At 43.9% G+C, this 27478-nt stretch overlaps 1 protein-coding gene across 2 annotated transcripts in view; it reads right to left on the bottom strand.

Annotated features, from left to right (window-relative positions):
* LOC137348062 (formin-like protein 1) overlaps positions 1 to 27478 on the bottom strand; it is a 249717-nt gene that overhangs the window by 18292 nt on the left and 203947 nt on the right. For both annotated transcript variants that reach the window (XM_068013188.1, XM_068013187.1), the window contains 8 exons: positions 26774 to 27008; positions 23846 to 23914; positions 21042 to 21122; positions 20287 to 20416; positions 11099 to 11262; positions 9507 to 9608; positions 7642 to 7746; positions 787 to 910 (listed from right to left, as the gene is read on the bottom strand). In XM_068013188.1, coding sequence (XP_067869289.1) covers positions 787 to 910; positions 7642 to 7746; positions 9507 to 9608; positions 11099 to 11262; positions 20287 to 20416; positions 21042 to 21122; positions 23846 to 23914; positions 26774 to 27008 — 1010 coding nt within the window. The remainder of the gene's footprint in view (positions 1 to 786; positions 911 to 7641; positions 7747 to 9506; positions 9609 to 11098; positions 11263 to 20286; positions 20417 to 21041; positions 21123 to 23845; positions 23915 to 26773; positions 27009 to 27478) is intronic.

Below are 27478 nucleotides of genomic sequence, written 5' to 3'. Positions count from 1 at the left end.
CTAATATTGCAGCTATAAAGCTACTCATGCTTCAGCAATCGTGCCATTACGATAATTCTATAATATTAACAGCTAAACACCTGAGACACAATTTTACCTATGACTTCTTTCTTGGTCTCCAACTTTTTTTTTCCAAAAGAAAAGTTGGATTATTATTTTTCTGTACTGCATTCTATCTGTTCTACTTCCCCCCCCAAATTTGGAATCGACTATGCATCATTTCTCCTGTTTTTCCAATTCATGGTCTATTTGGGGCAATGGGAGCTTTCTTCTGAAAAAGTGTTGCCACTGGCTGGAAAGTGGCATTTTAGTAGCCAGTCAACACCTTGGCATTGACACAGTTGCATTGTAGATGCAACAAGTTGGGAGCAGGAGGAGGCCATTCAACCCCTCAAGCCTTGCTCTACCATTCAATTAGATCATGACTAAAATGTACCTCAACTCCATTTGTCCCCCTTAGCTCCATATCCCTTGATACCTTTGCCTAACAAAAATCTATCGACCCAAGTCTTGAAAGCTCCTAGTGCCCCAGCATCCAGTGCCCTTTGGGGAGAGAATTCTAGTTTTCCATGAACCTTTCATTACATAGCATCATATCCAGAACAGGAAATACTGCTGCTGAGTAACCTGACAGAGCCTGCATGAGTACACAATATCTTGTTGTTTTGGTGGGGTAGGGTGGTTTAAGTCAATGTCTCCACCTAATTTAGGATATTAATCTCGAATTTTTCCTTTTCCAATCCTGCGTGTCGGACAGTTGCGTGACACCCTCTCCCGGTGAATTACCTGTGATAATATCCTCAATTGCTCCGTCCTTGCCCTCGTACACCATTCTCTCCTTTCCCTGCTGCTTCTTCTTCAGTTCAGCCATCAGGTCCATGTGAGGGACCTTATTCTTCATGGGAAGAGGCTAGAGAAAAAGATGAGAGTTCATCGCTGTGAAATGTGAGTTAAAATCATCAGAAAAAGAAAAGTCATTTATAAAACTGAAAATGATTTGGAATCACCACTTTTCGAAAATAGCATTCAGGCAGAGTGACAATTCCTCCATTTTAATCTTTCCCTGTTGTGCTTATATATGATAAACTGGCAGACTTCCTGTTGTGCTAAGATTAGGGGCATGCTGTTTTATAAGGTCAAGAAGATTACATCATGTTGAGCTGCATGTTCCTTTATAGCTGGAAAATCTAAGTTGTTTCAGTAAATACTAGATTGATTCGGGGGTGAATTGAAACCCCTGCTGCTAAATAAACACTGGGTGAAATACACAGATCTCAGTTGTGAAAGGTTGGGTATCATGGGGTAGAAATTGGTATGTATTGTGCCCATTTTTCACATGCAAAGAATTCCAATTTTGTAGCGGGACAATCTGAGACAAGTCTGCACAGACATTGACCCAAACACTAAATTCGCAGGGCCTATCTTTTAGGCATCCTGGGTGTTCAAGGACCCCATCAGTCGCCGATGAGTAGGCCAGGTGACAGGATTCTTCAACCACCCTCGCAAATGCTAACTATATGTTTATAAAAAAAGCCTTTCTGTGAAGCCAGAAGGAATAGAAATGTTTCTCCCATCTTCACAGTCCTAACTATCTCACTGCGCACCTAATCTACTCCCCGCACCAGGAATGTACTCGAGGGTCACTGCCGACAAGGCAGGCAGCTGAAATTCAACACCGGAGGAGGACAAGCTTCGTGTGGAGGCCCCAAAGGTGCCAGCAGCTCGCCTGCAATGTTTAGATGAGACCCAGGGCGCAATTTAGGGTCAGGCCTCGGCCTTTCTATTCTGGTGTATGCTGCTCAAACAGCACCTCAGACTAATTTCTACCCGCTTTATTTGGGTGTGTGACACAGAAAATTCAGTAATACCTGAAGTGTGACAAATCATACTGTTTTTGTAACCTTACAATCAGTAAGACTGTTCAGTTTTTGTAGGTTAATCTCATTGTACCATGCCTTTCTCTAGCTACACAAATAGGTGGCTACCCATTCCCAGGTATTTGACAATACCAGTCCTGGGCTATGCACATGGGAGGCAGGCATTACTCCGCAAATCCTGATCCCCACTGGAGTGTTTATGCCTTCACTTGCTCTCTTGCTGTAATGGCCCCAACAATGATAGGATCTCACCACATGGAAAACTGTGGATACAGAACTGAGTTCTACTGTCATTGCATGTGTTGTCATAGCAACGTACAGCTCCACTGCATCTTCAAATCAGCTCCAGTGATTTGCCTTGATAATGATTCAATCAACAGTAATCCTTCCTTGGCTATTGAGGAGATTGCTGTTTCGAGGGACAGCTGCACTAGTACCGAGCTGCATTCAGCTCCCTTGCAGAATCACGCCCAGTAGTGGCACTAAGCAGGTACTCCCAACGATACCATCAGCACTCACAGGTTTAAGATAAAATATTGGAAGATTCAACCAAGTAGAAAGAAAAAAAAGTGAGGTAGTGCTGACTGGTGTTGCTGTACTCAGTCGTGCAGACACAGAATCCAGATTCATGCCCACAATTTTTGATAGTGTGACTCACCAATTTCAGTCACGCCACGTTAGTTTAGTTTAGAGATACAGCACTGAGACAGGCCCTTCGGCCCACCGAGTCTGTGCCGACCATCAACCACCCATTTTTTATACTAATCCTACACTAATCCCATATTCCTACCACATCCCCACCTGTCCCTATATTTCCCTACCACCTACCTATACTAGGGGCAATTTATAATGGCCAATTTACCTACCAACCTGCAAGTCTTTTGGCTTGTGGGAGGAAACCGGAGCACCCGGAGGAAACCCACGCAGACACAGGGAGAACTTGCAAACTCCACACAGGCAGTACCCAGAATTGAACCCGGGTCGCTGGACCTGTGAGGCTGCGGTGCTAACCACTACGCCACTGTGCTGCCCTAGGCCCTTCAGGGGCAGCAGCTTTTTCGGGAGCAGAGAGTGCAAGTGAGTGAGCAGCTGGGAAGCAGCTTTTTCGGGAGCAGAGAGTGCGAGCGAGTGAGCAGCTGGGAAGGTCAGTTTGAAAGTAAACTTAATTTCCTTTTGTTTTCGGCGGAGGCCAGGGGGCTGCTGGGTAAGTAAAACACTATATATTTGGGCGGTTTCTGAACCCGAGACACCACACTTGTAGTGTTTCCCACCCGCCCTCCTCCTCTAACCAAAAAAAAGGACTCGGTGGGGTGTATATAAGGTAAGGCTTTTTCTATTTCTCTGGTTTTATCGTGATTGGTAAAAACTTTTCGTTCCTTTTTCATTTAACTAAGTTAAGCTTAAGATTAAAAATGGCAGGAGATCTCAGACCCGTGTCATGCTCCTCTTGCTCAATGTGGGAGCTCAGGGACATGGCTGATGTCCCTGACTCCTTCACGTGCAGGAGGTGTGTCCAACTGCAGCTCTTGTTAGACCGCATGACGGCTCTCGAGCTGCGGATGGACTCACTTTGGAGCATGCGCGATGCTGAGGAGGTCGTGGATAGCACGTTTAGTGAATTGGTCACACCGCAGATTAGGATTGCTGAGGGAGAAAGGGAATGGGTGACCAAAAGGCAGAGAAAGAGCAGGAAGGCAGCGCAGGAGTCCCCTGTGGTCATCTCCCTCCAAAACAAGTATACCGTTTTGGATACTGTTGAGGGAGATGGCTCACCAGGGGAAGGCAGCAGTAGCCAGGTTCATGGCACCGTGGCTGGCTCTGCTGTTCAGAAGGGCGGGAAAAAGAGTAGAAGGGCTATAGTCATAGGGGATTCGATTGTAAGGGTAGTAGATAGGCGGTTCTGTGGTCGAAAACGAGGCTCCCGAATGGTATGTTGCCTCCCAGGTGCACGGGTCAGGGATGTCTCAGATCGGCTGCAGAACATTCTAAAGGGGGAGGGTGAACAGCCAGTTGTCGTTGTGCACATAGGCACCAATGATATAGGTAAAAAATGGGATGAGGTCCTCCAAGCAGAGTTTAGGGAGTTAGGAGCCAAGTTAAAAAGTAGGACCTCAGAGGTAGTAATCTCAGGATTGCTACCAGTGCCACGTGATAGTCAGAGTAAAAATGAAAGAATAGTCAGGATGAATGCGTGGCTTGAGAGATGGTGCAGGAAGGAGGGGTTCAGATTTTTGGGACATTGGGACCGGTTCTGGGGGAGGTGGGACTATTACAAATTGGACGGTCTACACCTGGGCCGGACTGGAACCAATGTCCTTGGGGGTGCTTTTGCTAACGCTGTTGGGGAGGGTTTAAACTAATGTGGCAGGGGGATGGAAACCAATTGAGGAGGTCAGTTGACAGAAAGGAGGTAGTAACAAAAGCCTGTAAGAAACTAGATAATGAAGTCAGTGTGACTAAGGGGAAGAGCAGGCAGGGAGCAGATGATGAATGTAAAGGGACTGGTGGTCTGAGGTGCATTTGTTTTAATGCAAGAAGTGTAGTAGGTAAGGCAGATGAACTTAGGGCTTGGATTAGTACCTGGGAGTATGATGTTATTGCTATTACTGAGACTTGGTTGAGGGAAGGGCATGATTGGCAACTAAATATCCCAGGATATCGATGCTTCAGGCGGGATAGAGAGGGAGGTAAAAGGGGTGGAGGAGTTGCATTACTGGTCAAAGAGGATATCACAGCTGTGCTGAAGGAGGGCACTATGGAGGACTCGAGCAGTGAGGCAATATGGACAGAACTCAGAAATAGGAAGGGTGCGGTAACAATGTTGGGGCTGTACTACAGGCCTCCCAACAGCGAGCGTGAGATAGAGGTACAAATATGTAAACAGATTATGGAAAGATGTAGGAGCAACAGGGTGGTGGTGATAGGATATTTTAATTTTCCCAACATTGACTGGGATTCACTTAGTGTTAGAGGTCTAGATGGAGCAGAATTTGTAAGGAGCATCCAGGAGGGTTTTCTAGAGCAGTATGTAAATAGTCCAACTCGGGAAGGGGCCATACTGGACCTGGTGTTGGGGAATGAGCCCGGCCAGGTGTTTGAAGTTTCAGTAGGGGACTACTTTGGGAATAGTGATCACAATTCCGTAAGCTTTAAAATACTCATGGACAAAGACGAGAGTGGTCCTAAAGGAAGAGTGCTAAATTGGGGGAAGGCCAACTATACCAAAATTCGGCAGGAGCTGGGGAATGTAGATTGGGAGCAGCTGTTTGAAGGTAAATCCACATGTGATATGTGGGAGGCTTTTAAAGAGAGGTTGATTAGCGTGCAGGAGAGACATGTTCCTGTGAAAATGAGGGATAGAAATGGCAAGATTAGGGAACCATGGATGACAGGTGAAATTGTGAGACTAGCTAAGAGGAAAAAGGAAGCATCCATAAGGTCTAGGCGGCTGATGAAAGACGAAGCTTTGAAAGAATATCGGGAATGTAGGACCAACCTGAAACGAGGAATTAAGAGGGCTAAAAGGGGTCATGAAATATCTTTAGCAAACAGGGTTAAAGAAAATCCCAAAGCCTTTTATTCATATATAAGGAGAAAGAGGGTAACTAGAGAAAGGATTGGCCCACTAAAGGACAAAGGAGGAATGTTATGCTTGGAGTCAGAGAAAATGGGTGAGATTCTAAACGAGTACTTTGCATCGGTATTCACCGAGGAGAGGGACATGACGGATGTTGAGGTTAGGAACAGATGTTTGATTACTCTAGATCAAGTCGGCATAAGGAGGGAGGAAGTGTTGGGTATTCTAAAGGGCATTAAGGTGGACAAGTCCCCAGGTCCAGATGGGATCTATCCCAGGTTACTGAGGGAAGCGAGAGAGGAAATAGCTGGGGCCTTAACAGATATCTTTGCAGCATCCTTAAACACGGGTGAGGTCCCGGAGGACTGGAGAATTGCTAATGTTGTCCCCTTGTTTAAGAAGGGTAGCAGGGATAATCCAGGTAATTATAGACCGGTGAGCCTGACGTCAGTGGTAGGGAAGCTGCTGGAGAAGATACTGAGGGATAGGATCTATTCCCATTTGGAAGAAAATGGGCTTATCAGTGATAGGCAACATGGTTTTGTGCAGGGAAGGTCATGTCTTACCAACTTAATAGAATTCTTTGAGGAAGTGACAAAGTTGATTGATGAGGGAAGGGCTGTCGATGTCATATACATGGACTTCAGTAAGGCATTTGATAAGGTTCCCCATGGCAGGCTGATGGAGAAAGTGAAGGCGCATGGGGTCCAAGGTGTACTAGCTAGATGGATAAAGAACTGGCTGGGCAACAGGAGACAGAGAGTAGCAGTAGAAGGGAGTTTCTCAAAATGGAGACGTGTGACCAGTGGTGTTCCACAGGGATCCGTGCTGGGACCACTGTTGTTTGTGATATACATTAATGATTTGGAGGAAAGTATAGGTGGACTGATTAGCAAGTTTGCAGACGACACTAAGATTGGTGGAGTAGCAGATAGTGAAGGGGACTGTCAGAGAATACAGCAGAATATAGATAGATTGGAGAGTTGGGCAGAGAAATGGCAGATGGAGTTCAATCAGGGCAAATGCGAGGTGATGCATTTTGGAAGATCCAATTCAAGAGTGAACTATACAGTAAATGGAAAAGTCCTGGGGAAAATTGATGTCCAGAGAGATTTGGGTGTTCAGGTCCACTGTTCCCTGAATGGTGGCAACGCAGGTAAATAGAGTGGTCAAGAAGGCATACGGCATGCTTTCCTTCATCGGACGGGGTATTGAGTACAAGAGTTGGCAGGTCATGTTACAGTTGTATAAGACTTTGGTTCGGCCACATTTGGAATACTGCGTGCAGTTCTGGTCGCCACATTACCAGAAGGATGTGGATGCTTTGGAGAGGGTGCAGAGGAGGTTCACCAGGATGTTGCCTGGTATGGAGGGCGCTAGCTATGAAGAGAGGTTGAGTAGATTAGGATTATTTTCATTAGAAAGACGGAGGTTGAGGGGGGACCTGATTGAGGTGTGCAAAATCATGAGAGGTATAGACAGGGTGGATAGCAAGAGGCTTTTTCCCAGAGTGGGGGATTCAATTACTCAAGGACACGAGTTCAAAGTGAAAGGGGAAAAGTTTAGGGGGGATATGCGTGGAAAGTTCTTTACGCAGAGGGTGGTGGGTGCCTGGAACGTGTTGCCAGCGGAGGTGGTAGATGCGGGCACGATGGCGTCTTTTAAGATGTATCTAGACAGATACATGAATGGGCAGGAAGAAAAGAGATACAGACCCTTAGAAAATAGGCGACATGTTTAGATAGAGGATCTGGATCGGCGCAGGCTTGGAGGGCCGAAGGGCCTGTTCCTGTGCTGTAATTTTATTTGTTCTTTGTTCTTTGGGACACCCTGAGGAGAATTTCAAGAAGTGGATGCCAATTTTTGGATGGGGTAGCCTAGATTTCTTCAATTTTTGTTCCTCTTGGGCCATGCATTACTAGCAATGAAGAGAGAGGCAGGTAAACCTTTGCCTTTGCTACTCAAATCCGTTGTTAGGAGACAGGCAGGAGCCCAATGATAACTCTTGCACAATTTCCATCCCAAGATGAGCTCCCTCTTCAATAACATTAATAATTAGAATGAATGTGTTCTTTTTGTTTAACAAAAATAACAATCTTTCAACAAACTTTTCTCAAACAGCTATAAAACAAAACACCATTAGTAAACAAATCCCGAATATTGAAAGCTTCAGGTCAAAGGCCTCACCTTCCCATCTGGCTGCTCTACTTTGGAGGGTGAGTTTTTATCCTCAATGTTCTGGGCGATCATTGCCTCCTGTTTCTTTCGGAGCTCATTATCTTGCTCAGCTTGCTGAGAACGATTCACAAACAAATGTGAGCATCAGTTATTGCCATGAAATGATCGGGTTTGCACAATTCCTTTCCAACATCTATCAACAAGCTACTATTGAATCTGCTTCCGCCGCCCTTTCAGGCAGTGAACTCCAGATTGTGACAACTCGTTGCATAATAAAATCCTCATTTCCCCTCTGATTCTTTTGCTAATTATCATAAGATTGTCCCCTCTGGTTATCAACACCCATGCCAGTGGAAACAGTTTCTCCTTATTTACTCTATTAAAACCCCTCATTGCTTTGAACATCTCTGTTAAATATCCTCTTAACCGTCTCTGCTCTAAAGAGAACAATCTGTTTCTCGTGTCTCTCTGCATAACTGAAAGTGTTACATCCCTGGTATTATTCTAGCAAAAATATCCTCTTTTTATTCTCTTTTTTCCAATGAATGTGTTGACTCATACTGGGGTACCCATCCATAGTCAATGTAAGCCTCCATTACCTCACTTAAGTGGCAGTCGTTCTTGTCTAAGACTTGGCAGTGAATACTTGACAAGCTATCCATTTGCACAGGAATGGCATCAGCATAATAGAAGCACATACTACACTCAAAAGACATCCATATGCACACACTTGCCAACAAGGACCATTGGATAGCGATCAAAAGATGGAACCCTGGCACGGTTGTTCGGAGATACTAAAACCAACTGTCACATTCAGTTGCTGCCTGAAGCCAAGATAAATGAACTCTGAACAAACTGGAGTTCAAGGTTGGGACCTTTCTGGTGTGAATTGACTTACAGACTGAGCCAGTTCGTGGATCACCATTTTCAGCACACTGAATTCATAATCATGTATAAATTCACAAAAACATTTTCAGATTTCACTTGAATATAGATGCAGTTAATTTTAAATATCAGATGTATCATCAACCCCAATCATAAAGCACAAGGGGACTTTTTTTTGCCTGCTTTTAGGTCTGTAGAAGGCCCACGGCTTTGTGGGGTTCAATGGATCCCCTGCCAGTTATTGCCTTCCTCAAGTGGGATGAGCCCTCTGCTGTGAGCCTTCCATTCAATGGCTGAGAACAGTACCGATGAAAATTATTTACACAGGTGGCCGAGTTAACGGCTGACTTCTGCCTAAGAATCCCACACAGAACATAAAAATAGCTAAGAACACAAAATTAACATTTCGTCCAAGAAGTTCATCCTTTCTTTAACCATAGATTAAACCTATCTTCTAAGGATGTTCCTTAATCTCTTCCGTCACCAGAAATGCAACGAACTGGCTCTTGAACCCATTTATATGGCCCACCTAAGTGCTCTTCCTTGATATCTTATTCCACAACTCCTTATTCCTTAGCAGAAAAAGTCTTGCCTGCAAAGCCTCCTTACTCCTAACTTCTCAAGCTGTTCTGGAAATCTAACTGATTGAAGGTCTCCTGATGTAGAGTCCTAAGGTTGGAACAGTCAACAGTTCACCATGACCTCCATCAAATATAACCACTCCCTTCCATTTTGTTCTGAGAAGAGTAAGAAATTATAAAAGTTACCCATAGAGGGGATAATTATAATGAAGGCAATATTTCTAGGAGATTGTTATAAGTTAGGAAATGTTCGGTCATTGATTTCTACTTTAAACTGTGGCTCAGTAAAATGACTGTGGAATTGACCAGAAATGAGCTTCAAGAAGGAAAGAAACCTTATGTGGCCACCAATTAAGTCAACACAGATCATTCTAGTAAGCAGAAGTTGCTTTGTGTTCAGATCTATACCTTGTAAGCCTTGATGAATCTCAAAAAGAATGGGAAGAACATGGATGGAGGCATTGTCTTAATATCTTCGCCAAAGTACTCAATGACAGACTGGTAAGCTTCCTGTGGAAGAATAAAGTGCAAACAAGGTTAGTTTCCGAATCAGCAATTGGAGCAGTAAGGATCAACATTAAACTAGAACAAAGGTAAATCCCTAATTAACACTTGCACTGGGATTTTGGGGTAAATAAAGTCTTCCTCCCCTAAAGGACATTAGTGAACTACTTGGGATTTTACAACAATCCAACAGTTTCACTGTCACCTTCACCGATACCAGATTTTTAAACTGCCATAGTGGGATTTGAACTCCCTCTGTGGATTATTTTTGAATTCATGCACAGACGTGGGTGTCAGTGGCAAGGCCAGCATTTATTACTGTCCCTAACTGACTTGAGGTACAAATGAGTGGCTTGCTAGGCCATTTAAGAGGGCAGATAAGAGTCAACCAGGTTGGTGTAGGTCTGGAGTCACAATTATTTGTCCATGACTCTGGGATTCTGGCCCAGTAACATAACCACGACAATACCAAAAATTAGGGAGACATTACGGATTTTAGTTACCACATAAGGCGCACTCAAATCTATGCAATGCCAGAGTTTGCCTAAAGTGCAAATCTAATCAGTTTTCAGCTAGAATAAAAGCAAAATACTGCAGATGATGGAAATCTGAAATAAAAACAGAAAGTGCTGGAAATACTCAGTAGGTCTGGCAGCATCTGTGGAGAGAGAAACAGAGTTAACGTTTCCTCTCTCTCTCTCAGGGCCTTGTGAGCATGTTTCTCTCTATTTCTCTCTCCACAGATGCTGCCAGACTTGATGAGTATTTCCAGCAGTTTCTGTTTTTATTTCAGTTTTCAGCTAGGTCTATTTAGAAGTCCTACAGTGCGAACAGTCCTGCAGCAAAATAAAATCCCATGTTTCATAGCATGTTGAGTGAGGATTTTCAACCACGCCATTTGAGGGAGCCCTGAGCAAAGCTCCAAACTTCAGAACCAAGAAACTCAGGAAATCTCAAGACTTGGAAGCAGCCCAAGTGAGAAGCAAGTACTGTCTTTGGGGACTGGATGCAAAAAATCTGGGAATAAAGCCTGTAGGTGGAAGGAAGTCCACACATTATATGAAGGTGAGGGGGCATGATACATACATAGTTGATGGCCTCTGGGATCATCAATGTGATCTCAACGACCATTTGGAGTTTCCACCACAAAAGCATAATGGTTGAAGATTTTTCTGTGTGAACTTAAACTGAAAACATTGTGGCAGGGTTTACAGTCATGGAGTGGCCTTACAGCTGAAGCTGACTATATCCTCAGCCCAACATCTGCACTTTTCCATTAGGGTCACTAGCAGCTGATATTTCCCCAGACCACCACTGGGCCACTTGATCTGACGGTAACATCCATGGTTAAAATTGGTTAACTCAGCACAGACCAAGGGTTGAGCCTGGGACATCCCTGATATGCACAGTTCAGTACACATTAACCAGTGCGTAACTTGATGAGGCATTCAGAGGACCTTAAAGACCACCCTCAGAGTGAGCTTACCCATACCCACCTGTGCAGTTTTGCTGTCCTTCTGTATGTTGTCCACTTTCTCACTGTTGTTGCTCAGGAATTCTTTCAGGAGTGAACAGGTATCCTCGACCATGAATGTCTTCCGTGTGAGTTCCATCCCCTGTTGCAATGAGCGCACGTCCTGTACAACATTCTCCAGTGACACTGCGATAGAGACAGCAAGTATGAAAACCTCGCGAGAAACTGGCACATATTTTAATCAAAAGGCAGTTGGTAATAGGAGGAGAGGCAGGTACAATTTGTTGGGCCCAAAATAGTAACAAAGGCAGATTGCTTGCTCATAATATACCAACAACAACTTGCATTTATATAGCCCCCTTTAATGTAGCAAAACACTCCCTGGTGCTTCACAGTGTACCAAGCAAAATTTGATGCCGAGCCGCGTAAGGATATGATAGGGCAAGTGACCACTAGCTTGGCAAAGAGGTACTTTTTAACGAAAAATGAATGCAAGACTGAGTTAATATTCAGGTTCTAAAAGCTAGTATGCAGGTGCAGCAAGCAATTAAGGAGGCAAATTGTATGTTGACCTTCATTGCAAGGGGATTTGAGTACAGGAGTAAAGGTGTATTGCTGCAGTTGTATAAAGCCTTGGTAAGATCGTACCTAGAGTACTGTGTACAGTTTTGGTCTCCTTATCTAAGGAAGGATATACTTGCCATAGAGCAACGGAGGTTCACCAGAATAATTGTCTTATGAGGAGAGATTGCAGAAACTGGGCCTGTATTCGCTTGAGTTTTGAAAAACGAGAGGTGATCTCATTGAAACTTACAAATTTCTTCCAGGGCATGACAGGGTAGATTTGGATAGGATGTTTCCTCTGGCTGGTGAGTCTGGAACCGGGGGAAACAGTGTCAGAATAAAGGGTAGGCAATTTAAGACTGAGATGAGGAGAAATTTCTTTACTCAGAGGGTGGTGAATCTGTGGAATTCTCTACCCCAGAGGGCTGTGGAAGCTCAATCACTGAGAATTTTCAAGACAGAAATCAACAGATATCTGGATACTAATGATATCAAGGGATATGGGGATGGTGCAGAAAAATGCGTAGAGGTAGATGATCAGCCATGATCTCATTGAATGGCAGAGCAGGCTCGATGGGCCGAATGGCCTACTCCTATTTCCTATGATCCTAAAAGCCTCTTAAAGGAGCAGACAGAGGTGTTATACTCCAGAAAGCTTGTTATTGGCTGGAGCCAATCTTTGCTCAATCTTGCATTTATTTTACAAAGTAAAAAGATTACAAACATGCAACTCCTCACACAAACCTTCATCCAGTTTCAGTAAATGTCTCTTTATATATACTGAAGCAAGACCCTAATTAACACCCTCCACCTGCATATGATTAAACTCAATTAACAAGAGGTAGAGAGGTGAAGAGATTTCAGGAAGGAATTCTACAGTTTAGGGTCTTGGCAGCTGAAGGCATGGATGTGAATAGTGGAGCAATGAAAATCAGGGATGCATAGGAGGCCAGAATTAGATGAGTGTGGATATCTTGGAGGGTTGTAAGGCTGGAGAGGTCTGCGCAGATAGGAAGGGGAGAGGCCATGGATAGAGTTGAAAATAAGGATCAGAATTTTAAAATCGAGGTGTTGCAGGACCAGGTACCAATGTAAGCCAGCTAAAATAATGGTTAAGGGTGAATGGGACTTGATGCGAGTTAGGATATGAGCAGCAGAGTTTTGGAATGATCTCAAGTTTATGAAGGGTGCAATATTGGAGGCTGGCCAGGAGAATATTGGAATAGTCTAGTATTGTAGTAACAAAGGCACAGATGAGGGTTCATTAGCAGACGAACTGAGGCAGGCGCGGAGACAGGCAATGTTACGGAGGTGGAAGTAGACGATTTTGGTGGTGGACAGGATATGGTGACAATGTTGAAAATGCTGGTCCCTTTAATTAACCAGGACTTACTTCAGAGTTGATAGAGAGCAGATGATGCTCACTGCTGCTTGTATTTAATGGCTGGGTGTTGCCCCAGTCAGGAGGGAGTTACTTCTGGACAGGGAGTTAGTGCAGAAGGGAAGAATGGAAACTGATATTTGTACTGAACTGTGGATCAAGAATAAAACAGTTGTGGATCACAGACTGTCTCCTGCTTCCTGATTTTGGGAAATGGATATCTGCCACTTGATCAATGGGGTCTGAAGTTGAGCTCTGGTTAACTAGGAGATCAAGATGGCAAACAATCTGGTTCAGCCTCAGATAGTGAGCAGAGAGAGGATGGAGCTTGTGGTGGGGACCAAAGACAATGGCTTTGATCTTCTAAATATTTAATTGCAGAAAATTTCTGCTCATCCGATGTTGGAAATATTAGCGGCGGGATTGAGAGAGGTGATGATGAGATAGACCTAGCTGTCGTCAGCATACATGTGGAACATGACCTTTTCCTGGATGATGTTGCCAAGGGGCAGCGTGTAAATGAGCAATAGGAGGGGGCCAAGGTTAGATCCTTGGGGGACACCAGAGGTAATGGTGTGTGTTATATATTTGGTTCTTTATACTGCCACTGCATAGAGTCTAGCCAGAGAGGTTCTTAGACTGTAGTGTTTAAACATTAATCTTTATTATCTACACTCCACACGAGCCTGTGTGTCTCCTTGAAAAGCCATGCTGTAATTGTCCTTGAGGTCTCCCACCTGATCTCTTACCTCATCATGGTGGGCGGTAATTTTTACATTCTCTTGATTAACCCTTTGATACCCTTATGCTACATTCCCCCCCCCACCCCCCCAAATCTTTATCCCAATATATATTTACATACATTCACTTTTTATTTTCATGCTACCCCATTCCCCCCCAATTCTCTGACTTCATAGATTCAACCCATCAGGAGGCTTCACAACTCTCCCTGATCTTGTTGGTGGATGTGGAAGATTGGTAGTTTTTCTCTGATCCCTTGTGTCCTGACTTGGATGGCCTTCATTGAGGTTTGTAGCATTCGATGCTTTTTGAATTTTTGGTTCATCATCTGAGTCATCTGAATGTATGACCGATTGATGTCTTTGCTGTCAAGGAATAAAATCCCCTTCTATTTCTCCGTATAGAACCTACTTGAGTCCACAGTAGATAAGATCACTGCTGATTCTCATCTTTCTGGAGAATTATCCTTTCTCTATTTTGCTCTCGTACCTATACCTTTTGCCCTTCTGACAACTTTGGTAGGTTTCTTGTATGGTATCTTCTGTTATAATTATGGGTCTGTTTGTTTCGATACAACTTTTCTTTGCCTTGTACTTTCTGAAAATCCTTGCTTTGCAATCCTGGAAGTAATCTCTTGGGTAGAATTGGAAGTTGTGTTCAAAGTTTTCTTCCCATTAAGAGTTCTGATGGCGCTAATCCGCACAATAATGGAGTAGTTTTCCATGTCAGTAGTGCTAATTGGAAATCTTGATTGTTCATCAACATAGTTTTAATGGTTCTGACTGCTCACTCAGCTTCTCCATTTGATTGAGGAGACTTAGGAGAGCTTTATGGTGAACAAATCCACATTCGTCTGCAAAGTGCATTTGCAAATCGTGGTCCATTATCAGACCCTATATGATTAAGTATACAATGTCTTGCGAAAACTTCTTGTAAAACTCTGATGACTGCTTCAGTTGTTGTTGTGTACACCTGTTTATCTTCCAACCATCTTGAGAAGTAATTAACTATAATTAGATAGGATCTTCCCTCCAAGAATAATATATCCATCACCATGGTCTAGTTGGGATATGGGATGCATTTAGAGGTTCTCTTTGATCTTGTCTGTGTACCTGACAATTTTATTGGACTTGTTTCTTCCCAAGTTCTCTGTCCATGTGGCACTTCTGTAGGAACTTGCTGCATTTCTCTTTCTCGCTCTTGTAGTCTTTGAGCGGCATGGCAGGCTGTGCTGTGTTGTGTGGGTTCTCTCTGCATTGTGCGGGCTCTCTGACAGAATCCGGAGTCTCTGCAGTGCTCAGGTCAGGTTGGGGGACTCTCCCTCTGTCCTGGCTCCTGGATTCTTCTTGTTTATCTTCTTCAACTTTCTTTATAATATGAAGGTCACTACAAGCTCTTCTACTTAAGAATGAGAACTCCTGATTGCTTAGGACATAGAGTGTTTCTAATATCTGCTTTCCCTTATATTGAAGCATTGCTTGTAACTTCCCCTTTACTTCAAGTACAACACCTCCTGGGCCATGTAACTGAGTTTCTGTTGGTTACAGAACGTGTGTAGAAAACCAGGGCTCTTTATTTGACAGAACCATCACAATTGTTCCAGTGTCGAGTTTGAAATTAGTGGTATGTCTGTTGACATATAGATCTGCTGACCATAATGCTTGTTTCAGATCATTGATCTCACCCAGAAAATATTTCTATTGGTCTGCTTCAGGAGGTTGCTTAATTTCATTAACCTCTCTATTCTTAACTACTTTACATTTCGAGGTTGAGGTAGTCGAGATCTTATTTCGGCACATCTTACTGAAATGCCCAATTTTTCTGCAATATAAGCATTCTGCTCTATTGGTGGGACATTGTTCATGCCTGTGTGAAGTTTTTGCACCACATCAATGGCAGGGTTTAAAGGGGTCTTTTGCTCTCCCACTCCCCACCCCGATACCATTTTTCCTGGTGCCTGTTGTTCAGCCCTCTGGTGAAGGAAGTGAACTGTCCCAGGAAGTTTCCTGTACCAAGGTCTTTCCTCACTTCGTATGATTGGTCTATTATCGCTGCGCCAATTGAAGTAGGAATCACAAGCGTTTAAGACTTCATCAAATTTTGCTGATATTTCATCAATATGTTGTCTTGCTATTATATCATCAGCTACAGCACCAATTAAATATAATAATATATTCACTTGCTCTGTATCGGACCTGCTGTCCAATTTCCATACCTGAGGAAACTTTTCCTCATCGAACCCAGTTTTGAGTCCAATTCGATCCCTCATGACTTTTATAACTCTTTGGAACTCCCAGTTTTTGATCCATTTTTAAAATTTTTATAGACTTTTTACAGTGTTCTCCTTTAAGAAACACTTTTCCCCCCCCAGATTAACTTGCTTTGATGAAGTATAGCAGGTGTTTGACAGTGTTCCCTGTCTTTTTTTTCTCTAGGGGTTTTCCCTTTGCTTAAGCAGTTCACTGAAATGTTTACGCAGCTGCCTATTGTAATTGACAAAGCTGTTGGATAAACAGATCAAGGGTTTGCCCCTTCGCTTTTTTTTTGAGCTAGATGGTTTATTTATTTTGTTCAAGCTTGACTAATTTAATAATTTTTTCCCGCTTGTCTGCTTTAATGGAGACTCTGCTGTGCTCGGGGCTTTCCCGCGCTTTTTTCCTTCACTGTTGGACTTTTTTTTCAGTTTGTACACTTTTCAGGGTTTTCCTTTGTTTCTCTCTCGCTCACATGGAGCCTTTAGAAATTTTTTTTTTAGCTCTTCAAAGGCATTTTTAACCGGGATTTCTCGATCGTCAGCACAACAACTAACCCGATCACTTGCTTTTCAGCCTCGCCTCCATTCTATGGAGCTTTTCTCCGCCTTCTAAGGCATGTAGTTTATTTTTTCTCTTCAGCTATTTGTTTTAAAGTTTCTTCTCTTCTGGCTGAAGGATGATTGCTGCTTCAAATTTTCAATTCTGGGAAGTGGACTTCAATCCCAGCACTGCTCACCCTATTACATATTTGGTTCTTTATGCTGCCACCGTATAGAGTCTAGCCAGAGATGTTCTTGGATTTTATTGTTTAAACATTAATCTTTATTATGTAGTAACTATATACACTCCACACTAGCCTATGTCTCTCCTTCAAAAGCCATGCTGTAACTGTTCTCAAGTCTCTCCCAGATGATCTCTTACTTCATCCTGGTGGGCGGTAATCATTACATTCTCTCAAGATTAACTCTTTGATACCCTTATACTACAGTGCGGAAGTGAGAAGAGAAGCCATTGCACATGATTATCAGATTATGAAAAGATAGATAAGAATGGAACCAGGCAAGAGCAGTCCCATGCAACTGCATGATGAAGGAAAGGCATTGGAGGAAGATGGTGTAGTCAACTGTGTCAAAGGCTGCACACAGGTTGAGAAGGATGACAAGTACATGCACAGCCATTGGGTGGAGATTCCTGCCATCAGTGCATACTCAGAAACTGGCCTTGCTATGCTTGAATTGCCAGTGAGGTCCAGGGAGCTACATTCAACAGCCTAAAAGAAAACCTTTATATTTCAGTGGAAATCATTGTCTGGTTTTATTTGCCCACTGCTCTTTGACACTCCTTGAAGGCTGCCTGCACCATCCATCCACCTTCCCTTTCTAAGAAGGTACAGATTCAGGTCTTAGTTCTTATTGCTCCATGGTGGGCTCGGAGTCTAGCTTCCATGTTTTCATGTTTCTAGGGTTCTCACTGTGGCAGTGCCAGTGGATGACTGGAGACATGAAACCAGCGCCTGCACTTCCTGCTGAAGGGCAATGGCAGTTCCAGCATGTCATGTCACTGTGCTGCTCCCAGAATTCATCCTCAAAAGTTGTCAAATATGCATGTCTTGCCAGTCCGACTCCACATCACACTACTTCACATCTATCCCTTACTTACATAATCCCATTATAATGCATTTACCTGAACTGATCATACAGACATCAATTTTAATGCAAAATATCTCTGCTTATAGATAGCAACGGTGCTATAACTTGGTCAATGCTCCACCAACGCACAGAAGTCACACGACTGTAAGCTCAGCACCTTCCCTTCACTAACACAATACTAACGTAACAAGGTCACCCTCCCTGTCATTACTGCAATACCAACACAATCTAGCCTGACCCATTTTCACAAGTGCAATTGTCATAATCTAGTCACAGGACTGGACTTTTGCTGCGGGGGAGGAAACGGATGTCGGGAATACTTCTGGGACCCGAACCCACCCCCTGGGGGAAGCAGTAATGGGCCCCGAGTTTCACAGGGCAACCCCTTAATTGATATGGAGACTGGTTTGGCGGCCAATTAACGGCCGAGGTGGCGGAAACAGAGGCAGGCTGCCCAATTGGGGACCTGATTTAAACTGCCATTACTGTGGCAGCCCTGTGAGTATTGATACTGCAGAGTGAGAGATCTCAGAACACCTGATTAGCAAATGTGTCAGCAGAGCCAGAAGCCTGGACCTGGGGCAGGGCAGCCCCTTGACTTTCAGAGGCAGACCTGGGGCTGGAGGCTGTGAGGAATTACCTCTTCCCCAAGGGTGGCAGGAGGAGGCCACACTCCCAGACCAAGCAGGTGTGGCTGGACATCGCTGCCACAGTCAGCGGCAGAAGTGTAGTCAGAAGAACTTTGATCCAGTGCAGGAAACAGTTCAATGACCTGATACTCTCTGGCAGGGCGAGTGCCTGGAGGAGGAATCAATGGAAATAGCAGACCATGAGGAAGTCGGCCTTGGCAAGATGGGTACTCATGGTGGAGATTGGAGAGGGCAACGTACTCATTAAGGGGGTGCATTGCATTCCACCCTGTCCAACAGCATGCTGAACACTGAGTTGCTTTGGGAAGCCTCAATACTGTTCTCTTCTCTGGTCTCCAAGGATAGCTCTCATGTTCTCTTCTTGTGTCTCCCACAGCTGCAGACACTGACCCAAGAAGACCTTTTCCCTCACCATCACCAGGCCTCGAGGAGCAGCAAAGCTCCAAAGAAACACCGTCACATCTTTCAAGCGCGCACTCCACCAGTTCAGATACACTCATCTCGGAGGGTCCTTGTGGACTTTGAGATAGGGTGGCACTGGATGAGGAGCACGACACTAGTGTGCAGGAGGAGGTAGCAGAGGCAGCAGTGGGCAGTCCCCCTCGGAGGAGGGAGAACAGACACAGCACTGCTCAGCTGGGCACAGATGCAGGGCCCGAGGAGCCACAGAAAAGGAGGTTCTACTTAGACCAGCAGCAGCAGATGTGCTCCTACATGGCTGAATTCCCTGAAGCAGTGCGGGATCATGGGCAGAGAAAGGAGGAGTCCATTCAGCTCATGTCTCAGGGCTTTAAGCACATGAGCTCCTCCATTGAGAGAGTGGTCAACCTCGCGGAGAGCCATATGCGGCAGCATTTGGACTGCATGCAAGAGTAGCACACTGACATGCACAGGATGCATGCCACACAATATATCAGTAGTGCTGGTGGCGCAGAGATGTTTGGAGGAGATGCTAGTTGCGTCCCAGCTGATTCCCCCTCCAACCAACCGGAGATCCAGCCAAGGGCGGAGTAGGATGAGGGTGCCACCCTCACGGGGCACCATCATCATCTTTGGCCTCCTTGGCCCAGCTGACAGAGGGAATATCTGTGCAACAGTGCCAAATGACGGAGGCTGTCCCTGCAATGAGCAGCCTGCCTCCACCTCCTCCGAGGCCACAAGGGGAGCAACGCGTAGAATTTGTGCTCAGGTGGCCCCCCAATTGTGCTTGGCAGTGTTGCCCCCTGATCTTATGCTCTGCGATGCCAGGAGGGTGACAACCCCCTGCACTGCCCGAGCTCTTATTGTCCTCTCACCTGCCACCTGTGCTGCACCGTTGGCACCTGTTTGTCAGTGGCCCACTGGGTGAGCCCCCTCTGCGCCATTCATCTTTTTATGGGACCCAGCTAATTCACCGGGGTGGCCATGACTGGCTCCCCACTGTGTACTTGGTCTGCCCCAGTCAGCACGTGCAGCACTGTGAAAATTACAACATTCCCCGGTAACGAGCTCTTCAACCAGTTTAATTGACCTTAATCATGGAGCAGGCAAGATTGCAGGAACGCCCTCCGCCTGCCCTGGTGAAAATGACCGGCCCCAGGGGACCAGTACACTGGCTGGCACCGGTATTTTCAGCTCACTGCTGCTTTACTAAAGGAGTATTAACATAATCAAGCCACTGACTCCTCACTCGAGTTCCATTGTTCTAATCTAGTATTGCTTCACCCTTTCATTAGTACTGGTGTACCCTAACCACTGCTCCCCCTGGTTGGTGTACCCTAATCACTGCTCCCCTTGGTTGGTGTACCCTAATCACTGCTCCCCTTGGTTGGTGTACCCTAATCACTGCTCCCCCTGGTTGGTGTACCCTAATCACTGCTCCCCCTGGTTGGTGTACCTGAATCACTGCTCCCCTTTGTAAATTAGTAACAAATCCCTCTACTTGTGGAACACAGTCAACATTCTCCTCAGTTCACTCTTGATTTTAATACCTGCAGCGGCTTTGTCCACAAAGAGCAGCTCAGTGTGAAAAGTATTGAGTTCAGGATATTGCCCTTGGATAATGTCCACAATGTAGTTCATTAGCGTCTGTTTTCTGTCCGTTGATTTGGTTTCGAGGAGCTGAAGATGAATGGAAAGAGAGCAATTAGTAGGAACACAGCTACATGTCCTTATATCTGGAATCTGTGTTAATTTACTTATTCCATATGGCAACAGCACAAATGAATCTGCATCAACTCACTCAATACCCACAGTCAATCACCTGTGTTTATTCCTTCAATAGCTACAAGCAGCACAAGTTAAAATGGTAACTCACTCAGTATGCATGACCTACAGTCACTAACTATAGCCATCCCACACTGTACAAATTAATAGAAACAGCCCCTGTTGCTGGCTCTATTCCTTGTTTGCATCCATTGTATTAACAGGCTTGTTCGAACTCTAACCCTGCCCATCACTTAGATGCTGTTCTAGAGGAGAAAACACGTCGAGCTTCAGTCTGACACCAGAACTATACCGAGAATAATAAGTGTTGTAGTATTGATTGACTTACAATCAATCAGTCACCTTCAACGGATTGCTTAAGGCAGATGACTAGTAAAATCAATAACTGTATTCAATAGCTGATTATGAATGGCCACTAATTAGACCATTCAGCACATTATGACAGATTGCAAAATACAATGGGCTAATCATTAAACTAGTTCAATATATAATTTTCCAGTTGCAATTTCCATAAGCATACCAGGTCAAGGCTCTGCAATCGAAAGCCGTAAACGGCTCCTTTTTTACTGCTATTCATGTAGTTTCCAAATGCTAAAATGATCTGATGGAGAGAACAGATTGAACATGATCAGCTGAGAGTATTGATGGCCGGTTTTTACAATGGATTATTATTCACAAGTTGACTAGTGAAATATCGTTTCTGACCATCATTGCTATCACAAAACAAACAGCAACTCTTAGGCTTTCTTTAGCAAAGACGGGCCTAGTTTTATGTTAATTAGCTTTACACTAATACTGAGATATACTCAGACTATTATTTCAAAGTGCATCAAGAAAACAGGACCAGAGGGCATGAATTGGAAATTAGTGAAAAGTAACTTAAAAACAAAATATCTCAGACTAGAGCTTCTGTTTGTGCAGCACAATTTGTCTGAAATGGGCCTAACCAGCATAACAGATTGCAAAATTTTAAGCAAATTGAGTTTCCACTATCTTCAATGCTGATGTAAAACACATCATGCAGAAGCCAGCCCCACCCACAAAACTGACCACCTCCCCCACACAGAGTTCAGAATAATGAACATGGCAGGTTTCTGCCATTGCGCCCATTTGCAACTCTTTGATGATAATCTTCAAATTAAAATTTTTTTAAGGTGCGTTTTAAAAACATTTTTAATGTAAAAAAGAATTAATTTACTAAGAAGCTGACTAACATACACCAATGAAACTACTAAATGGTTCAGTATAGCTTTACAAAGTTATTAAAGTTAGGTTACTCACAAGTGGTAGACTAGTTTAATTTTTGTGATAAACTCATTTCCGGCTGTACTAATAAAACTGCACCAGGTAAACACTCTTAAACTACATCAAGACATATTTTTAAATGCAAGGAAAATAAAATGAACAATTACGTTTGATTATGTTGCCCACTTGTGTTGGATCATGGAACATTTTAAATTTGTGATTACGCAAATAAGTTTGGGGGGGGTGGGGGGAACTTGAACCACGACTTCACTTCGGAAAACCAGTACTATTTGTGCCCATATTGCCGATTGCGGCTAAAGCGTAAACTCCTACTTCTCAACTTTAAAGTGACGTGATTGGAACAATACAACAACATGAAATTATATAACAAGCAAGCCTAGCAAAATGAATCAAAATATTTCACAGAGGGTAGGGGAGGTGGCAGGAGGGTAGAGGTGAAGGTGATAGGAGGGCAAGGAAGGTGACAGGAGGGCAAGGAAGGTGATGGGAGGATAGGGGAGGTGACGAGTGGGGAGGGTCAGGGTGGGGAGGTGAAGGAGGTTACCAAAGACAGATTTGAAGTTATAGAGTTTGAGGAAGCTTTCCAAAACTGGTAAATTGGAGAGCATTAGAAAGGGAATTTCAGAATACTAGGGCAATGATGACAGAAAAGTCATGAAAGTATGACCAGAGAGTATTAATGGAAAATAATAAAAAGTAAATTGTTGGAGTGGAGGCTGAGGGCATGCACGAAGACCAGGGTTGGGCTCAGTTGTGAGCTGACAGATAGCTATGGAAGACATTGTAGAGATTGAATGAGGCAAGGTCATGAAGGAGTTAGTAAATCAGGGTGAAGATTGTGAATTCAGCATCCTGGGGAATGGGAAGCCAGTGGAGATTGGAAAGTACAGGAGGGTAGGTGAGTGGGATACAGTACAGAATAATATACAAGTAACATAACAGAGCCAAAAATAATGGGATTATTCAAGAGACAATTTGATGAGAGAGCGAACTAACTTTCTTGCCCCAGATTCTTAGGCTCTTATTCCTTTGTTAGACAGACTGTCATGGTGATTCCAAAGCTGGCACTAGATGGAATTGTTTACTTGGGGCCTGCCCATGTGAAGTATGCCACAGGAACAGACAAAGGCTACAGGACCCTGAGTGATGGATTACTGAGAGATAGACCACAGACTGACACGCAGGCACAAAACCCACAACTAGGGCGACCTACCTTGGGCAGTGATGAATGTCAAAGCATTGGGATTTAAACATATATGTATATATTGAGGGAGGCTTCACCCATTAACCCTGCTTTGAATCCAGTGAAGTAATCAATTTAAAAATGCATTTTAATCCTTTGAACTTGTGTCAATAAATACACTTTAATTCTGTAATAACCACTGGGCACACTGACTTCAGGTACAATACTTACATATAGTGCTTGATATCCAAATGGGATACATCAACTGGGTAGATAATACAATCCATGATGTTCTGATACAAATGCTAACATGCTTCTCCCAAATTCCTCTCTTTGCTGCTTTAACGCAGGGGTCAACTCACTTTGGTTTAATGCCTGGTCGTAGAACAGTACCCGGTTGGAATTTAATGACTACACCAAGGTGTTGAAATCGTGCTGTAGAAATCATTGTATTGAGAACACATTCACACATTAAACTCCTCTGTTATTTTAATAGAGCCATTAACTCATTAATTTTAAACAGCTTCATGCCTTTGTTAAAATAGCGAAGGAGGATTTCATATGAATCTGTTAACGCATTTGTCAGTAAAGCATGATTGTAACTGTCAGGGGTCGTGACTGGAGAAAAATAGACCCGTCACCGATATTAGTGGAAAAAGTTCAAACAAGCATAAGGCCGGCTTTTATGCTCAAAGACTTTCACTAACATTAGTCAACAGAGGAAAATACATGCCAGTGCTGCTAAAACTCTGATCATTTCCAGTGTCTCAAAGTCTGTTCCATTTCTACTATACTTTATCCTTTCCTGGTGAAATCAGCAAAGATCTTCCAGTGCTCTCCTGCCACTGGTATAACTCGCCCCTGAAACATCTTACCTCCAGGATTTTCTTCAGCTTTACCGATGATTTGATTGACATCGATGCAGCGATGATGGCATTGAGTTGCTGCAAGAGAAGACGATTCAATCAATCATTGAGGGGTTTAATGAGTCATGGATAATCCCAGCGGGAGCCCAGATTTTCAACACAGAGCTGTTGGGGGCAGATAGGCTCCAGTACAGTCTACCCTGGTGAACAGCAACAAAGGCACGAGATTGGCCAGCAGTTTATGGCTCTTTTATCATTGGCAGCTTTTTTTTTAAAAAAGCTTTTGATGTTTAAAACTTCTACTCCGTTGTATTTTATTATTTAAAAGCATTTCATGGGGTTTTGCAAAATTCTTTTCAGTGATTTAAAATCAGAAATAAAAATTCACCTGAAATCCCCCAAAGCAGCCTTTATTTTATTAAATGTCTCTTTCTAGTGATATGTACCCCTTAAGGGCACTTGCTCAGTTCTGATTGTCATGGATATTAAAAAGAATGAAGAGCTACATTTATATAGCACCTTATCACGCCTTATTTCAGCTGATTGTGTAAATTGTTCCCTCTCCTCAGGGACTGGCTCCCTCTCTTCAAAACTGCCGTCACCATCTCCACCTTTTCACAAAACCCACACTATGAACCCACTGTCCTTTCTAAATACTGTCCCGTCTCCAAACTGCCTTTTCTCTCTAAAGCGCTTGAAAGTGCTGTCCCTCCAAGACCTGTTCCCAAAGCTCCTGCAGTTCCCTACTTGAATCCCTTCAATCAGATTTCCACCCTTCCCATTGAGATGAATCTAAAAAAGCTCAAAAACTACAGTTTCTGTGTATTATCCCTTTTTAAGCTCCTTGACTTTGCTGCAATTTTTGATGCAGTCAATCGAAAGAGCCTCTTTCAAAATCTCTCCTCCATTGTCCAGCTCAGTGGGACTGTCATTGTTTGGTTCCACTGTTACCTATTCAATCATAGCCAGAGCATTTCCAGGAGTTTCTCTTCCTGCCCTCACACTGTTCTTTTTGGAGTTCTGCATCCTTGGTCCCCTCCTCTTCTTCAACTACATGCTGCCCCTTGACAACATCATCCGAAGCCATGGGATCAGCTTCCACATGTACATCAATGAAACACAGTTCTTCAGATCCTCTCTTGATCCACCCACTGTCTTTGTGCTGTAAAAACGCTTGTTCGACATCCAGCTTTGGATGAGCTGTAACTTCCTCCAACTAAACTTTGGGAAGACTAAAGTGATTGCCTTCAGCTCCTGTCAAAAACTCCTTTCTTTCATCATAGACTGTTCACAACCTCAGTTTTCTGTTTCACCCCGAGATGTGCTTCATATCCTCACTATCATAAAGACCACCTACTTCCACCTCAAAGACATCATCTACCTTTGTCCCTAACTCAGCCCATCTGTCGCTGAAACCCTCATCAATGCCTTTATCACCTCTACACCTGACAATTCCAATGCTCTCTTACCCAGTCTCCTATCCTCCATCCTATGTAAATTTCAGTTCATTCAAAACTCTGCTGCCCGCATCCTATCCTGTAGCTTATCACACCTGTCTTTGTTGACCAACATTGCATCCCACAGCACCTTCAATATAAACTGGCCAGCCTTGTGCTATTTCGAGGGAGAATGCTGGGCAGGATACTGGCATAACTTCCTGCTCTTATACAAATGTACTTTGGGATCTTTAAAGGCCACCTAACCCACAGAAAAAAGTAGAATGAGTCTTGGGGTAACATCTCATCTAAAGGGTGGCACCACTGGCAATGTAACACTCCCTCAGTACTGCACCAGAGTGTCAACCTACATCGAGTGGGACTTGAACCCATATTATTCCCTCAGAGCTGATCCACGTCAGCATAACTCCAGTAGATGGTGTTCAGATAGATAGCCCATTGCAGTCAAACAGAATACTCCATTAGCAGCGGATATAGTAAAGGAATGAGAACTCAGGCAAATAAAATTAGCTTCCTCCCCGCTAAGACAATGGGACGGAAAATCTGCTGCCCTTCTAACACACTCATGGAATTTACAGCACAGAAACAGGCCATTTGGCCCAACTGGTCTGTGCAATGTTTATGCTCCACACTTCCTGGGCTCACATTGGGAATTCTGCAGGGCCTTGTAAGGGGTGGACTTTCTGCACATCCAACAACAACAGAATAAAAGGGCTGGGAACTCCTTATACATCACTGGTGGAGGTAAGCCTAGTGTAAACAAGCCGCTAGATGGTTCACACCGGTCCCAACTGTCCCTGCAATAATGGCAGTAATAAGCTAAATCCTAGGTGCGGTTAACTGTTACTTTCTGCACGACTACACTTTCTATCTAGAGGACTACAACACAGGGGATAGAAGCTATGCTTCAGCTATACGAAGCCCTTTTTAGACCACAACTCGCGTACTGTGAGCAACACTGGGTATCACACCTCAGGAAGGTCTTACTGGCCTTGGAGGAAGTGCAGTGGAAATTTACCAGAATGATACCTGGACTCCAAGGGTTAAATTACGAGGGGAAATTACACAAACTGAAGTTGTATTCCCTGGAATTTAGAAGGTTAAGGGCTGATTTGATTCAAGTTTTCAAGACATTAAGAGTTACAGATAGGGTAGATAGAAACTATTTTCACTGGTTGGGGAGTCTAGGACTAAGAGTCTAAAAATTAGAGCCAGACATTTCAGGAGTGAAATTAGGAAACTCTCTTCCACAAACAGCAATTGATACTAGGACAATTGATAATTTTAAATCTGAGATTGATAGATTATTGTTAACCAAATTTATGAAGGGATATGGGGCAAAGATGAGTATATGGAGTTAGGTCACAAATCAACCATGATCTCATTGAATGGTGGAACATGCTCGAGGTGCTAATTGGCCTCCTCCTGTTCCTATGCCCTTATGCCCAATGATCCTCAGGATAGGGACAGAGCCGCTCACCGGCGTCAGCAGCTGAATGCTGTCATTGAAGTTGCCCATGAAGGTTATGATGCTCAACCGCTCCGAGAGCCGTGGGATCTTGCTGAATTTGATCATGAAACGATCCTCTTCACCCAGTTCCTCCAGCGGTTTCTTGTCCTTCTCGTACTGCTGCAGCACTTTCCGCTCATACTCGGTAGGTACAAAGCGAGTCAGCAACTCCATGAAATCCAGATTGAGTGACTTCAGATCAAAGCTGGGCCGTGTGGAAAAGAAAAATGATGAGCACGTTAGTCACAAGACAGGGCAAGAGGTCACAGGGTCACGGCTGTACAGGACAAGATTAGCGAGCACATTAGCAAGCATTCTATTTACACAGAGGGCCAGGAATGAGTACCAGAAAAGGGAGCTGTGGTCAGAGCTGTATATTCATTAAAGAAACAGATGATGTGCTGATGGGAAGATGGTTGGGCTGGCATTCTGGAAGTTCAAAGTCAAATGGTACAAAATGGCTATCAAATCTGAAGCAATTTTGTTCATTACAAGAACTACAAGTTAGTGCTCTTGGAGTGAAGACAAGTGAACAGGAATCCAAACAGAACCACCAATATGCAGAACTGGGGCCTGCATATGGGACCCAAGCTTCTTCAGTAAACACTTCAAGTCCACCTTAACCTACAGCACAAAGACCATCTGCCTTGAAAGAAAAGCTATGTCATTGGAAGG

The sequence above is a fragment of the Heterodontus francisci genome, chromosome 33, assembly GCF_036365525.1.
Source record: "Heterodontus francisci isolate sHetFra1 chromosome 33, sHetFra1.hap1, whole genome shotgun sequence".
Lineage (NCBI taxonomy): Eukaryota > Metazoa > Chordata > Chondrichthyes > Heterodontiformes > Heterodontidae > Heterodontus > Heterodontus francisci.
Note: the sequence above shows the minus strand (reverse complement) of the source record. Positions and strands in the feature narration are given on the sequence as shown.